This window comes from Haplochromis burtoni, unplaced genomic scaffold (genome assembly GCF_018398535.1).
Source record: "Haplochromis burtoni strain Fernald_Lab_line unplaced genomic scaffold, NCSU_Asbu1 Contig_44, whole genome shotgun sequence".
Taxonomy (NCBI): Eukaryota; Metazoa; Chordata; class Actinopteri; order Cichliformes; family Cichlidae; genus Haplochromis; species Haplochromis burtoni.
The window spans coordinates 2,464,642-2,479,444 of NW_024582405.1; the positions used below are offsets into that span (position 1 = coordinate 2,464,642).

General features: G+C 39.6%; 1 protein-coding gene across 3 annotated transcripts; it reads right to left on the minus strand.

Annotated features, from left to right (window-relative positions):
• Positions 1–275: 275 nt before the first annotated feature.
• Positions 276–12,075, minus strand: LOC102305047 (ras-related protein Rap-1b). Of its 3 annotated transcripts, none has more exons than XM_014333240.2 (8): positions 11,936–12,075; positions 7,942–8,011; positions 6,841–6,909; positions 6,685–6,741; positions 6,451–6,591; positions 5,150–5,293; positions 4,048–4,136; positions 276–3,911 (listed from the first exon to the last, which is right to left on the minus strand). In XM_014333240.2, the coding sequence occupies exons 2-7, from the start codon at positions 7,996–7,998 to the stop codon at positions 4,050–4,052; spliced, it is 555 nt and encodes a 184-aa protein (XP_014188726.1). In that variant the 5' UTR covers positions 7,999–8,011; positions 11,936–12,075; the 3' UTR covers positions 276–3,911; positions 4,048–4,049. The 3 variants fall into 3 exon arrangements, with proteins under 3 accessions (XP_014188726.1, XP_005921143.1, XP_005921142.1); XM_005921081.3 differs by having other exon boundaries at positions 4,044–4,136; XM_005921080.3 differs by having other exon boundaries at positions 4,044–4,136; positions 7,942–8,014; positions 11,936–12,031.
• Between the last annotated feature and the right edge of the window lie 2,728 nt (positions 12,076–14,803).

Sequence of the window (14,803 nt, forward strand, 5' to 3'; positions counted from 1 at the left end):
ATGGTAACTAGAGCTCGAGTGATTTGCGCCGTTTGATTTCTACGAGTGGCTGAAATTCAGAATGACTCCACATCACAGGTTGCTGTTACAAAATTGCACCACTTTTATTCATTTAAGGCTTTTTAGTTTTTAACTTTACATTTGGCTTCACTGCCCCCTCCCCTCCCCCTGCCTCCCGCTGCCACTGTGGGTTTCCATACTGGGAAGAAACCAGTTCAGACCAATTCAGCACCAGTGTTTAATCTCCCAGCAGCTTACTGGGTGGTTTTTTTTTCCTTTATTTTTTCAAAGCTGATACATCACTGGTTGAACTGGTTTCTTTTACATTTCACTGGTCATCATGCCATACAGAGAAAAAGAAGCAGAATTATATCAGTACTGAGAAAAAAAAATAAAAATAATTTCTTCGTATTGTGAACTGCTCATTCCAGTTTGCATTCGGCTGTGGCTGCCATGGGCACTTTGACCTCACATCAGATTGAGGACTGGAAAGCAGAGTGAAGTATGTAAATGTGCCTCACATGGTCTGTGACACACTGTAATGCAGCTGTAAGAGTGAACTTTAATGCTTAAACACATGAAATGTAGTCAGATTTTTCTTTTAGTCACATTTACATGTTCATATCTGCTTACAGCTGCCGTACAGCAATACCACTTCTATTAAATGTTTACATGCTGCTCTTAAATGCCAAATACGGGCACTTAAAGTGAAGTGTTACCATCTGCACCTATTTACTGTAGCTGTCAAGACCTCAGTGCGCTTTAAATGAAGTGTGTAAAGACTTTAACACACGTCTGTTTCTGTCCAAACACTCAGTCCTGGCTTCGCGTCTTCAAAGCAACAATTGCAGCTACTTTTCAGTCTGCAGCATCGTTGCAGATGTGTGAAAATAAGGCCTAGCTCCCTTTCTTGTGTTTTCACACAGCTGCTTCTGTTGATTCGCACACGATTAAGAGATCTAAAGAACTTTTTCCAAAACATCAGACTTGTTTCTTCTTCTTCTTCTTAAACCACACTGACGCCTTCAGAAGTCACAGGAAATGACAAATGGCACCACAGCCTCTTGGCGAAGGCCCGAAAGGTCAGAGTGCAGCCACGGCTGGCCAGCGAAATGACTAAAAGTTGTTTCTGAGGATGAAACTCCCACTTTAAAGCCAGAACCCTTAACAAACTCACTTTGAAGCAGTTCTAAACAGATTAAAGGACATTTCAAGCATTTATCACCTCATTTCCCCTCTTAATGAATTACTCATAACCATAATCAGCTATAATCACATAAATGAATACATAATATGAAGCGTCTCTATTGATACATGAAGAAATACTTTCCAACACTGAGAATACACTGCAATGCACAATGTATATGTGAATAAACAGTTAAAATAAACATAATCACACCATTATATGTAACTAAATATGCTTGCTAATCATCATTAATCATCAGTCATTAACTGCTAATACACCAGTTATGGATACTGTGTAGGAGAAGTGATAAAATATACTTAAAAATGGCCTCATATTGTTTTAAACTGTCATGAAAGTGGCTTATAAACATTATCAAGAGTACGATGGGGTGTATTTTTTATAATCCGTGTTTGTTTTTGGCTATAAAAGGTGCTGTGCGCTGCCCCTTGTGGCGTACACAGAAACACCTATTATACCTGCAGCTTTCAGAAATAACAGCAGTAGGTGTTTTCTGCTTTACGACCAACAGAGGCAGTAATGAGCCCCTCCTCTGTTGATATTACAAGAATAAAGCTGGAATCATCATAACGTGCTTGCAAGAAACAGTTGGCGATCGGCCTGCCGCAGCCACAAACGGCCCTCTGGCCCGGAAGCTTCTGCTCATGTCATGCAAACTGTTGCAGCAGCACCTCCTGGAGGTCAGACCCGGTACTGGCAGAAACATCAACATGCTACATGACTGAAGACACTGGAGGAGACCCAGAATACTGACAGCAGTACCCTGCTGATAGTACAACACTGTGCACAGCAGCACTCACAGAGGTCACGGGTCCAGCAAGCGCTTCCCGTGAGCTGACCACGCCCACAAACACATATTCAAAGGATTTCTGTGGGTTTAACCCCCTCCGGCTGGACTGCAGCCATGCTACTATTAAACTGAAACACTGAGACTTTAAGTTTGTTCTTCAACTGATAAGAAAACACCTCCATCTATCGATGCTAACAATTTAACATTTAAGTATTACTCAGCACGGTGCATGCTAAAGTGTTAGCACGACGTACCAAGAATACAAGAAACTCCGCCTTATCCTGATTGTATTTGGGAATCCATCCATCAGAAGCTTAAAGGGGACCGATTATGCTGTGTTAGTTTTTTGTTTATTCTTGAAATCTTGACTCTCATAAGCTTTACTTTGTTCCTCATAATTTTGACCTTATTTCCAAAATCTTGACTTTTTTTAAATTAAAATCTTATTTCAGTTTTATTCTCAAACTCTTGACTTTATTGTTGAAATACCTACATCATTCTGCAACTTTATTCTGACAATACAAACACATTTTTTTCCTAATATGTTCCTGGTACTCCTTTCTAAACTTTAATGCCAGATATTTATTTTAAACATGGCCATAGTTTTAAATAATGGGATGAAAACGTGTGAAAGTTGTACCTGTACACACAAAGCTCAGGCTTCAGTTTGTTTTTGGTGCTGCCCCTCTGCAGGCTCCCATCAGTGGACCGATAAGAAGAAGGCGGGCTTTCAGGGATGGGGATGTCCTTAAAGCGACGGGTTAAAATGGCTCATTTTAAGCAGATTAGCCCAGAAGCTCCAAAAAGGGCCGGGAAAGGACAGTAAGGGCATTAATTTACTTTTAAATCAGGTAAAACTGCTCTAGTGGAAATAATATAGAGCTGAAAAAGAGCATGACAGGCCCCCTTTAATATCTTATCAGTTAAAGTGACTAAAGGACCAATAATTCAGTGTTTCAACCGCGCAGGTCAAAAAACGATCATTACAGAAAGTGGCCTGCTTCACTGTTGTTACGTAGCTCACATACACTCACAAACACACACACAAACACACACACACAGAGTTAAGGTACTGGACCAGTGTGAGTCTGCTGTCAAAAAGGCAACATGTCCGCCCTGAGCAGCAGATCAGGAGTCAGCTCGCCATGCTGCTATGGCAACAAGCCACCTAACATCTTCCCGTTATATCTATATTCTTCCTGATTCCGCCCAGTTTGTTAACTTTAGGCTAATTTTAATTACGGCACTGCTATCAGCACAGTAAGCTAACCTCTTGACCTGCTGCTACAACCCCCAACCCTGCCTCACCCCCACCCCCACCCCTCCCGCCCCAAAAATCAAAAACATAAAATGACTTAATTGTTTTCACAAAGAATCATAATAATAATCACTGTAATAATAACCGCTGTATGAATCCACAGGTTTCACCAAAGCCACACACACACACGGTCAGCCGTGTCGGCGTCATCGTCATCACCGCGGCGATGCCGACACAGCTGACGGTCACACTGCGTGTGATTGGCTCAGGGCTGCCGGAAAACAATAAGGCGAAAGAAACGGAAAAAAAAAGTTTAAATTTTTTTAAAAAGAAAAGAAAAAAAAAGCAAGAAGCCACTCCCCACTGCAAAGACAGCCTAGCAGAGAGCATGATGGGAACCGTAGTTTAAATCAAGCCCCTGCATTCCCGCAACAGCAGAATCATCATCATCATCGCCACCACCGTAGCAGTCCTTTGATGTTCTGTTTTAATGTTTCCAAGGCAACAGTCTCCTTTACATAGTGTGATGAAGGATGGGAGAAGAGATCGTCATGGTAACAGAGTGGCTGATGCTGATGATGACATGGTTGTGTTAAAGGGGCGTGGCCAGCTGGAAGATGTCCTGTGATTGGTTGGTTGGTTATCAGGTGAGCAGGAATCTGGACACAGAGAACCAGAGTGTGTGTGAACAACAACGTGTGTGATATACTCAATGTGTGTGTGTGTGTGTGTGTGTGTGTGTGTGTGTGTGTGTGTTTGTGTGTGGCGCGCAGAGGGACAATAGAAGCTACCTGCCATTAGAGAAGCTGACAAGTGGGCTTTTTGCGGGTTTTCCCTGGAACGGGACTCTTCCTGTTGATCTGTCGGACAAGGTCGTAGAAGATCTGCAAACGAACACGAAGAAATGAAACCTACACTGCCAAAAACTGCCAAACATTCCCCAAACTACTAATAAAATGCCAAAAACTACTTAAAAATGTGTCTGTGAAGGTTCTCAGTCATCCAGGTCATCGTAATCTAAGGAGCTTGGAAAGAAAAGTGTGTGGACTTCTTTAAGTGGCTTGAAGACGTTTCACCTCTGAGAAGCTTCTCATCCGAGAAGCTTCTTCAGTTCTAGGGTCAAATGGTGGAGACTCCCAGATTTAAGCTCTGTGGGAGTAACCCACCAAGAGGGAGAATGGACCCCCTAATGATCCTCTACCTAATCACACGAGCCAAGGTGTGAAAATGGGTGTAGGTCACAATCAGCCAAGGTTTTGGGTGAGCTCATTGTGAAACCTAGCCCCACCCTATCATGTGATTTCCTGAGGTCAGATGGCCCAGGATGTGAGTGGGCGTTAAGGCGTCTGGGAGGGATCTCAAAACTGGATTATAGATGCCAGACAGTTGGTGTTGTAAACCACCGCCTCTGTTCAAAGATGGTCGCTCACAGTGGACATAAATGGCCTCTTTTACTCCTCTTTCAAATGTACAAATTTTGGACAGAGAGGATGGTTTGAAAGAGTCTAAATGCATATTTAGACTATAATAGTCCTAAAATGCTCATATCCCCAAAACCAACAGAGCAGCAGCTGAAACACAAATGCTAAGGCTTCAAAATGTCTGAAACTAACGATGAAATCCATTTTTTCTTTGTCTATGACAAAAACTCTGGAGGAATAGTCTGATGTTTGTATTATTACAGCTTCCAGCGTTTTTGAGCCAGGACCGCACACATCACAGTGATTCTCTCGTGTTGCACGCTGTAAGCTTTATTTCAGTTTTTTACAAACTCCAGATGATGTGTACATCATTTTGCCGAATCAATGGTGCTCAAAACTCAGAAGCCCAAAGATATTTAGGTTTAAATACAGCTCTGAGTAACTGTGTAAACTTTGCTGTGGGTGTGTTTTGTCACCTCGTTGACGTTAATCTTGCTCTTGGCCGAGGTCTCAAGGAAGGCGCAGGAGTTCCACTGGCGAGCGAGACCGATGCCTGACTCTTTGGCCACCACACGCTCCACCTCCAGATCGCATTTATTTCCAACCAGGATCATGGGAACCTAAAGTGGCGCGCCAAACACTCACATTCAGACAGCTGTTTGCAGCACATTCAAAGATGATCACTGGATTATTTTAACGGGAGAAAAATCATGTGAAAACCAGAAAAGAGGACATCAGTGTTTCATCTGGTTTTAAAAATCTGTAACGTTTGACGTGAAGTCAGAATGTATGTTTCCTTAATTTTTTTATTTATATTTATCCATTTTGTAAATCATCTGTTTCATAATAAAAACATGTTTGAAATTTTATTCAGTCATTTTATTGACTAAATCAATGCAGAATCTTAAATTCATGTTAATATAAATACATTTCTAGCTTGAAACATATTAAAAATATTGGGTTTTTAAAAAATGTTGTACAAAACAATGTTTTCTTTTTATTAATACTTTCTTTTTTAATTCTTTTTTTTTGTTTTATTCTCATTTTAAATGTAGATATTATAAATTAATTTGCTTGTTTTATTTTATTTGTTTAAAAGCTTGTTTAGAAGCATTTTCTATTTTTTTTAATTACAAATTTGCTTTTTTATTCTTTTACATTTAAATTGCAAATTTGCAGTTTTTTTTATTTTCTTCTTTCTCCACTAGATGCTGATTAAAAATAAAACTTTTTGGAACCTATGTAATGTAACTCATGTCTGGCAGGGGGAGCAATGCTAAAGGCCTCCACACAGGCTGGCTGATGGTGGCGTGTTAAAACAAGTGACCTCTGTTTCATGAGAATAAATTACACATACACCCATCAGCAGTCAGTTAGCTATCTTAGCATAAGCCTGACAGCAGGATTATGTGGAGGTGATAGAGTCCACTTCCTCTTAAACTCAGATTTAACTGCTTTATCTCAAATTACATTTTTATATCATTGTAAACTATTTTTGGCTGCCACCAGAAACTTCTCCCTTTCTCCACTGGTTTTCTAGGCAACTTCCTCTGAGCCAAGAAACAAGAGTTTTAAATACAAACATCAGCAACTGACTAACTACAACCGGACAAATTACTCAGGAGCTCCTTAACTATGCTACAGACTCCTTCATCTGACAAAGAAGGCTCCAGAACACGTTAAGAGGAGCTTCAGTGCTTAACTTAACTGAAACCATGACTTAAAACTGCATGTTAGGGTGAGTTTAGGCAAAGTATAGGGTGCTGTGGTTTCTTACATCTTCCGTGTCCTTCACTCTGAGGATCTGCTCTCGGAGGTCTTGAAGGTCGTTGAAGGTGGACTGAGCCGTGATGGAGTAAACCAGAGCAAAGCCCTGGCCATTCTTCATGTACAGGTCTCTCATTGCTGTGAACTGCTCCTAAAGACAGACAGACAGACAGACAGACAGGTGGTCAGGACTCAGTCAGGCACATCTCATGGTCAAAAGTATGTAGACAGAGCCAGGTCTTACTGTTCCTGCTGTGTCCAGGATCTCCAGCATACACTGCTGTCCATCGACCTCGACTTGCTGCAGAAACAAAAGAAATGAATCATAACTGTGGATTATAACTAAAACTAATTAAACTATAGATGCTTCTAAAAATGTGTGAGGATGAAGAGGTCCTACCTTCCTGTAGGAGTCCTCTATCGTGGGGTCGTATTTCTCCACAAAGATTCCCTGAACAAACTGGACAGTCTGGAGATGGACAGACGGACGGACATGAGTAGCGGGACAAAGAGAAGTAGGACAGCAGTGTTAATGGAGCTCTGTTCAGCTCCCCATTGGGAGTCATTAGAGCGGAATTAATGTGACACTGTGACACGTCTCCATTATATCATGGGGAGTAAAGCACTTCATTGTAGTGTGACTGACACCGCCGTGTTAGTGTGTCAGTGATGGCCGGCGCAAAAACGAAGCACAGTGACATCACTGTGCAGCCATTTACACAGGAATCTGCACTGGAGCACTCCAGCCATGCAAGTCCCAAAGCTGCAAACACAGTTTTACCTCAATGTACAAACGTGAATGCACAAAAATCAGTATATGAATAATACAAACACTAGTGCAAGAACAGGAAACGCAATTTCCCGCAACGTTACATCACCTCTTATTAATTTTTGACTCTTCTTATAAAGTTTTGTAAAACATAATGACTGAAAATTGTTTTTCTAGTCTTTCATACACACATTTTGAATATAATTATCTTTATAAAAGCTTTATTATATCTTTATATAATTAATTATATTATTTATTTGTCTATTTATATTGTATTTTTTATCTTTAATCTTTATCTTATTCAGTATTCATAAATATATTTTCTATCTTCCTATTCAGTCTTTATCAATTTTTATTTATTTTAAATATTTAAAAAATAATAATTTATTTATTTTTCTTCTATTTTTCTTCTTTTCTTTTATATATTTTATATAAATATTTGTCACTATTTCAGTGGGGGGTTTTATATACATATTACAAGTATTTATTTTCAGTTTTTCTATTTCTTTATTAGTTTTTGGTGGGGACTATTTTCAGCAGCGGATTAATCGACATTGAATATTTGAGTTAAAATAAAGTGCAAGGTGTTGCCATGTGGCTCTGAGCTCATCAGCAGGATAATTTCAGTGTTGATTACATTTTTTTTGGCACTCACTGACATTAAATAGAATAACATCAGACTCTCACTTTAATGCAAACAGCTGATTAACGTGGATTTTTTTTTTTACTTACCAGAGCTGACTTGCCGACGCCTCCTGATCCTAAAACAACCAGTTTGTATTCACGCATCCTGACTGTCTGTCTGCTGGGTGAGAGACACAAACACAGAGGAGGAGACCGTTAACAGGTCGCTATTGGACATCCAGTCACAGCTACCAATCACACAGCAGGATTACAGTAAGCCCCACCTCCTCCTATGATGCACCTGGAGATGTAACACCATCAATTACAAACACACAAATGAAGACTTCCTGCCCCTCACTGGGAGATAATGATTACCCAGCATGCATGTGGTAAGTTACTGAAAACTGCGGAGTCACATGATCTCACAGCTGGTGGTGATGTCACTGCTATGGAATCCTTCCTGGTTACTGTTGCTATGCGTTCATGTCTCAGTGTGTGGATGCATACCAATCATTCCTCGCCATGTGTGTGCAAACCTTCACTGTCACGGCAACAAGAAGCAACACGATGCACAAACACACACACACCCAAATACACACACGTTTAAGATTGTTCATGAGGACCCCCGCTGACACGATGTGTTTACAGACCCTAAAACCATTTCAAATTTTACCATCACAGCCTGTAAACAACACAAATACAGCTACTAACTGACAGCCAGAAAAGACTCTATAAGTGAGTAACACCAGGTGTAATCTAATATTTAAAGTCGACCCTTATACCCTGCCACATATCTCCTGCTCCGATGGTGGATGTTCATATTAAGCATGGCCAAGTTTCTAATAAGGTCAGCATATGTACAAATAAGCCCCATGAGCCTAAAGCTTGCACTCTAAACACTCTGATTCAGACAGATTCCACTATTATCGGATCTCTGTGATGTCATAGAGTGCAGATATCCCTAATCTGATCATCTCAGGCTCCAGAGCTCAACCTGCCTGCTGTTAAAACCAGAAATGTATTGACCACCAGGGGGCGGCTCCTCACCACAAACAGGCTTCTGTTTTTTCATTACCGAGTTTGAGGTTTCATTACGAGACTTCACTGATCAGCTGGTGATGTAACACTGGCTACACCCATCTCATATCCTGTCTGTGGTTCATACATTCTCTTTACGAGGGGCAGCCAATCAGAACAAAGGTGACTTAAAAGAAGGATAAAAGTCTTGCAACCTGGAAACCATGTTAGATCAGGTCTCCAGAAGCTGTTACTTTAATTTTAGAGGCTGCAGGGATATAAAAGAAGAATCGCATGCATGAAAGTTTGGTTTCTGTAACTGTGCAGTGTACAACAAAAACGTAAATACTGTGTCACAAATACTCTTAACTGACCTAAGACAAGACTAACTCAAGACAAAATGCTTCTTAAATTTAAAGCTTTTATTTTGGTAACCAATCTGAGAATAAACACTTATGATAAACAAGTTACCATCAAACATTCAGCTTAAATTAAAGTTGCTTAATATTTTCGAGGCAACAAGTGTTTACAATTTTTAGGTAAATCCGTTATCTCAAATAATAGGACTATTAATGTCTTCATGTAGTTATATATTTAAGTCACTGCAAGACTCCTGTTGTGACTAATCACACTCAGTGAGTACTCTTGCTTGAAACTTTTGCCCAAATCCTATTTTCAGAGTTTATCTATTCTATTTTGGGGACAAGAAACAAGAAGAGAACGACTCCCAGTGGATTTTATTGTTCAGGGCTTTTGTTCATATTTTAAATAAAAACTAGTGTGGTGTATGGGTCACAGAAAACCCCCTAAAAAACCCTAAAAATGTTAAATGTCTCCATCTCCAGTCACAACAGCTGTATAAATGCGCTAAATGCACACAAGTGATCAGGTGGAGACTGGGAGGAGTTCAAATCTCAGGTTTTATCTACCCTATTGTCAGTGAAGGCATCAGCAGTAATGGATTTCATCGCCTGAGGGTCTGAACAGGCTTGCCTCACTACAACGCTCTGCAGCAAGTCCAGACGGGTTCAACGCTTCGCGAGAAGTAACTCACTGGAGCAGCAGAGGTGAGGCCATCAAGGGGAAAGCTGGATGAGCCAAAACATCTAAAACCCTTCGATCACACCTGAAGCCCTATCTCTGGACATTTACAAGTCCCCCTGTCACAAACCTGCCTCTGCGGGAGAGCACCTGCATCGGGACTTTCCCCCTCATGCTTCACGATGCTGTGCTATGACGAAATATAATGAGACGTTACAGAAACACGCACAGACACACAGCAACAGCAGGAAGAAAAAGATCATCACGTCTTCCAATAAATCAGAACTAAGGTTCAGAAAGTACTTTAATTTAAAAAGCTCTCATAATCCATCCATATACTTCCACTTATCCACTTTTGGGTCAGAGCAAAGTGAGCAAATTAAAATAGACACACTCTTCTCTTAAACTTCTTAAAGAATATCAGCTGATTTGCTCTTACCAACACTGCTGCTCATGAAATATTTGTCTTTACAGCTCAGGCTGCCTAAACCTGGTTTGGCACACCCACAGGCATCAAACCCAGAGGAAGTGCCAAACAGGAACCTCGGGACATGGAAAATTAACCTGAAGTACCAAAAAAGCTGCAGTTTCCCTAATATCGAACAGACACTGTTTTCGCTATAGAAAGATGGAGAGGCAGGTGGCTTCAGCTAATTGGAGTCTGTGAACTGGACTCCAATAATATCTCCAAAACAACCACAAAACACAAACGATGGTGCCTTCACCATCTTTTATACACAGTCTGTGGAGAAAGCAACACACAGTCATGTCCCAACAATACACAGAAGAAGAAAGCTTTCATATCTCCTTATAGTCCAAATTTGTAACAATTCAAAACAGAAATACTGCCCTTTCTGCACACTATGAGTGTATTTCCTTATAAATGAACCCTCACTGTGGGTCTGTTTAAGTTTAACTCCAGTTCAGACTTAATGCATGAACAACAACAATCAAACTACACAGCAAATTATTATATAACTGTAAAATGAGGCGTCACTGAGGCTTTTATGTTGTATTGTGATTGTACCACATAAACGCTGACTGAAAGGAAGACTTTAACCTGAAACTTCATACTTCACGTCAGTGCTTCCTGCTTGTTTTGTTTACATGTGAACAAAAAGAGGATCTGCTGCTATCAACATAGACTGCTGGCCTTAATTTATAGGCTATAAATACATTAATCTTTAGTTACCAGAGCGTCACTGCACAGATACACACAGTTCAACCCAACCTGAAACCTGCATTTTATTCTTATATTTCAGTATTTTGCTCACTCAGTGGGCACTTCTGCTTTTTCCAGCAATCACTGAATAATGTTAATCTACTAAAGTGAAGTTGTCAGAGCAGAAAGATGGACTCACAATACGCACAGATCCCTGAGTCAAGCAGAACTAGGTGGGGCCTGTCAATACTCAGTGTGTGTGTGTGTTGCTGACAGGCAGTACAACAGGAGAGGAATAAAACCAAGCAGTGTCTGTGCAACCAAACTGGCTTTGATTGCAGGTTCCCTCAAGCTCCCAAACTCTGCATCCTCTCATCAATCACTTCCACTCGTTTTTTCCTTTTTTTTTTGCTTCCGGGAGAGCAACGGGGCTTCCGCAGCTCTGTGGCCGCCTCACAATGCTCCCTACCCGGGAAGCTCTGCAAGCAGGCCCCGCTGCCTCAGAAGAGCGGAGACAAAACGCGAGAAGAAGCGGACTTCGGGCTCTACAGACCGGAAACAGACTCACAGACGGACAGACAGCCGCCGTGACGCCGTGAAGCAGTCAGCCCGTGTCTGATATAAACTGTATTCTCATCAGGACAGCCGCCGTCCGTCTGTCTGCCTTTACGTCCATCCGTCTGTCTGTCCGCCGGTCGCTTGCTTCCGCAAACCCAGCCCAGCGCGGCTCCCGACCGGCCTGTCGCCCGTCCCTGCTAGCCGGGACATTTCCCGGTTCGACCCAGGCTAGCTCATATCTACATGAAAGAGGGAGGAAAAAGGAGGGGGAAACGAGGAAAAAGAGGTAAAAGCGCGAAACGGGAGAAAAGAAGCAGTACTCACAGTCATCCACCCGTCCGCTCCGCTGCGCTCTCCGCCGCTCACTCTCTCTCCTGTTCGCAGTGAACGTCGCTCGACCAGAGCCGCTCCCTCCTGCTACCGACGCGCTGACGTTAAGCTCGACGCGGCGAACGCAAGAGCCTCCTGTTCGACTTTTCAAAATAAAAACGTTAAAAAACTGGTTCAAATATGAAATAAATTGTAGTTTTAAACATATAATTCTGCTTCATCTTGAGGTTTTTTTTTACACATTATTATATCATAAAGTCATAAAATAAATATAAATAACATATTATTCTTACTTTAATTTCTAATAATTTGGATTTCATTATACATTATTAAGATATCTCTGTTGTTATATTTTATTTTAGACAAGATAACATAAGATATATTTTATTTATAAAAACTATTTGGAAAAAATAGCATTAAATAAGTAGAAATTTATATACCTTAATAAATAAAGAGATATAATTTTGGAATTCTATTTGAATCAAACCTCTAATGACAAATAGTGACAGCTTATTTACAAGGTGTTGCTACCGCAGATAGCTCTGTATACTTGAATTGGGCCATGATAGTGAGCTATGGCTGAAAGCTACAATTTTTTTAAAAAAAGTGAGCCTTGAATTAAATGAGCTAAAAATATGATTCAAGCATAAATAGCATGGCAATTATTTTCAGCATGAAACAAAAAACAGGCATTTCATGTCAGTATTTTCAATATAAAGCTTTCCTCTGAGCATTGAGTACAAAATGCTGAGAAAAAGTTGTATAAATTTACTGGTGTGAAAATAATTGAAAAAAACAAAACAAAATGACAATAAGCAGCCAGAATGAAATAAATATAATACAACACAGAACTGATGTTCTTCTTCAGAATTTCAAAGTAAAGACACCTTCATAAGCAAAAAAAAAAAAAATACAAAACACAAATAACTAATACCCGGTAACTAACTAGTAATAAATAGTTAAAAATATAGAACTAGTGAAGAAACCAGCTAACAAGTCAAGAAGTCTTTATTGCTAATAAGCTAAGAAATAAAAACAAATTAATGTCTATAAATGCACTAGCACAAGAAGATAATTTAAATTCTGTTATGAACAGCTAGATTAACAACTAAACACAAACAAAAATGCTATGTTTACATTAACTAACTGTAACCATGAACCTGAAGATTAGTATGATTTGATGAGACTTTGTATTTTTGTATTTTACTCACTAGAAGCCATTCAAAACACGTTTATTTAATATCAAACCAAATTACTTTCTCCACTCTTGTCCTCGGCTTATATGTTTATTTTGAAGGTAGACTGCATTTACTTCCGGTTTCTCCTAGGCTTCGTCACAGCTTTGGTTTAAGACCCCTCTTCTTTTTTTCTTGTGACGTTTCAGCCTCGCTCTCAGCTGCTTCCTGTTTCCTGTAAAACAGAACCTCTGTTTCTCTGTGGTTTCTGCTTTTATTTCAATAAAGTCACATTAAACACTTTCAGTTTTCTATTGTTGTTGTTGTCAATGTTGTCAGCATGTCATCATCAGTCCAATTAGGATCCATATACAGGTCAGGTTTTTAGATAAAATAAGATAAAATTGTGAAAACATTTCAGTGGGAATATATCCATCAATTGTTTCATTTAGAACAATCTTTGTATTTTTTTTATATGTAAAAGCTCAGAAATGTTTACAAACATTTTTAACCAATTGAAGTCTACAAAAAACTTTTTTTCCTTTCATCTGATTGTTTGGCATCCATAATGGGTTTTGTTTAAGTATATTAACAACAACATTCTAAAAGTGACAGAAAATAATGAAACTGCCAAATATTCACTAGCTAAAAATGAACTGCCACGTCTCTGTTCTTGGGCCTTTACTGTTCAAATTTTATATAAATGTCATCAAATACAGCAACCGTAGAGCCCTAATATCCACTAATAACAACAAATAAAAAAGTCTACACTAATTATTAACATTTTCATAATCACCGTTCATCTATAACATAATTTACTTCCTGTTTAATGTACAAATTGCACAGGAATAATGAAAAGGGGACATTTTTGTGCACTGTAATTCAAATACAGACTTCTATATTTTTTTCTAACCACTGGGTAAGATTTTGTATTTACAATCATGGAAAAGGATGAAACTACCAAAAGTATTCATGTGACCATGTGGTATCAGAGGCATTTGAGCTGTGGAGTACCCCAGGGCTGTGCTCTTGGTCCTTTGCTGGGGGTGCTCAAGCACCCTTAAATTTAATTACAGCATCCCTAAAAATAACTGTAGCAATAGTATGTTGTCTTCTAATGTTATATATCCCAACTCATCTACTGCAGACAGGATAGAGTGAAAACTATCCAGTGTTGCACATCGGGGTAACTTTGTGCTGAACTTTTTTTTTTGGGGGGGGGGCAAGGTCTCTGTCCAAATAAATAAATAAATCTGGGTAAATTCCCATATGGTTAAACATGACCGGTATTGCGTAATATTGATAACAACTGAGTTTAACATTTAACTTTTGGATGACGGCACACAGTCTTAGAGAGGAGGATAGAGAGGGAGAGAAAAGGAGAGAGCAGAAATAAACAGATAACAGTGGACACGTAGGCAACATGTAACAGCAAAATATTCTAGAGTTTCAGCTTCTGTTTTTCCCACATTTATTGTTGATGACTCACATAACTAAATATTGTATTATACTGATATCAAAGTAGTTGTATACAATGTTTTTGTATGGAATAGAGGAGTGAGGAAGATGGAGAGAAAGAAGAAGAACCAGGTGAGTAAATCTTAAGGACCTTGTAGTACCATATCAGCCTATTAGAGCACTTCACTGTTGCACTGCAGGCCTACTTATTGTTCCTACAGTATTTAAC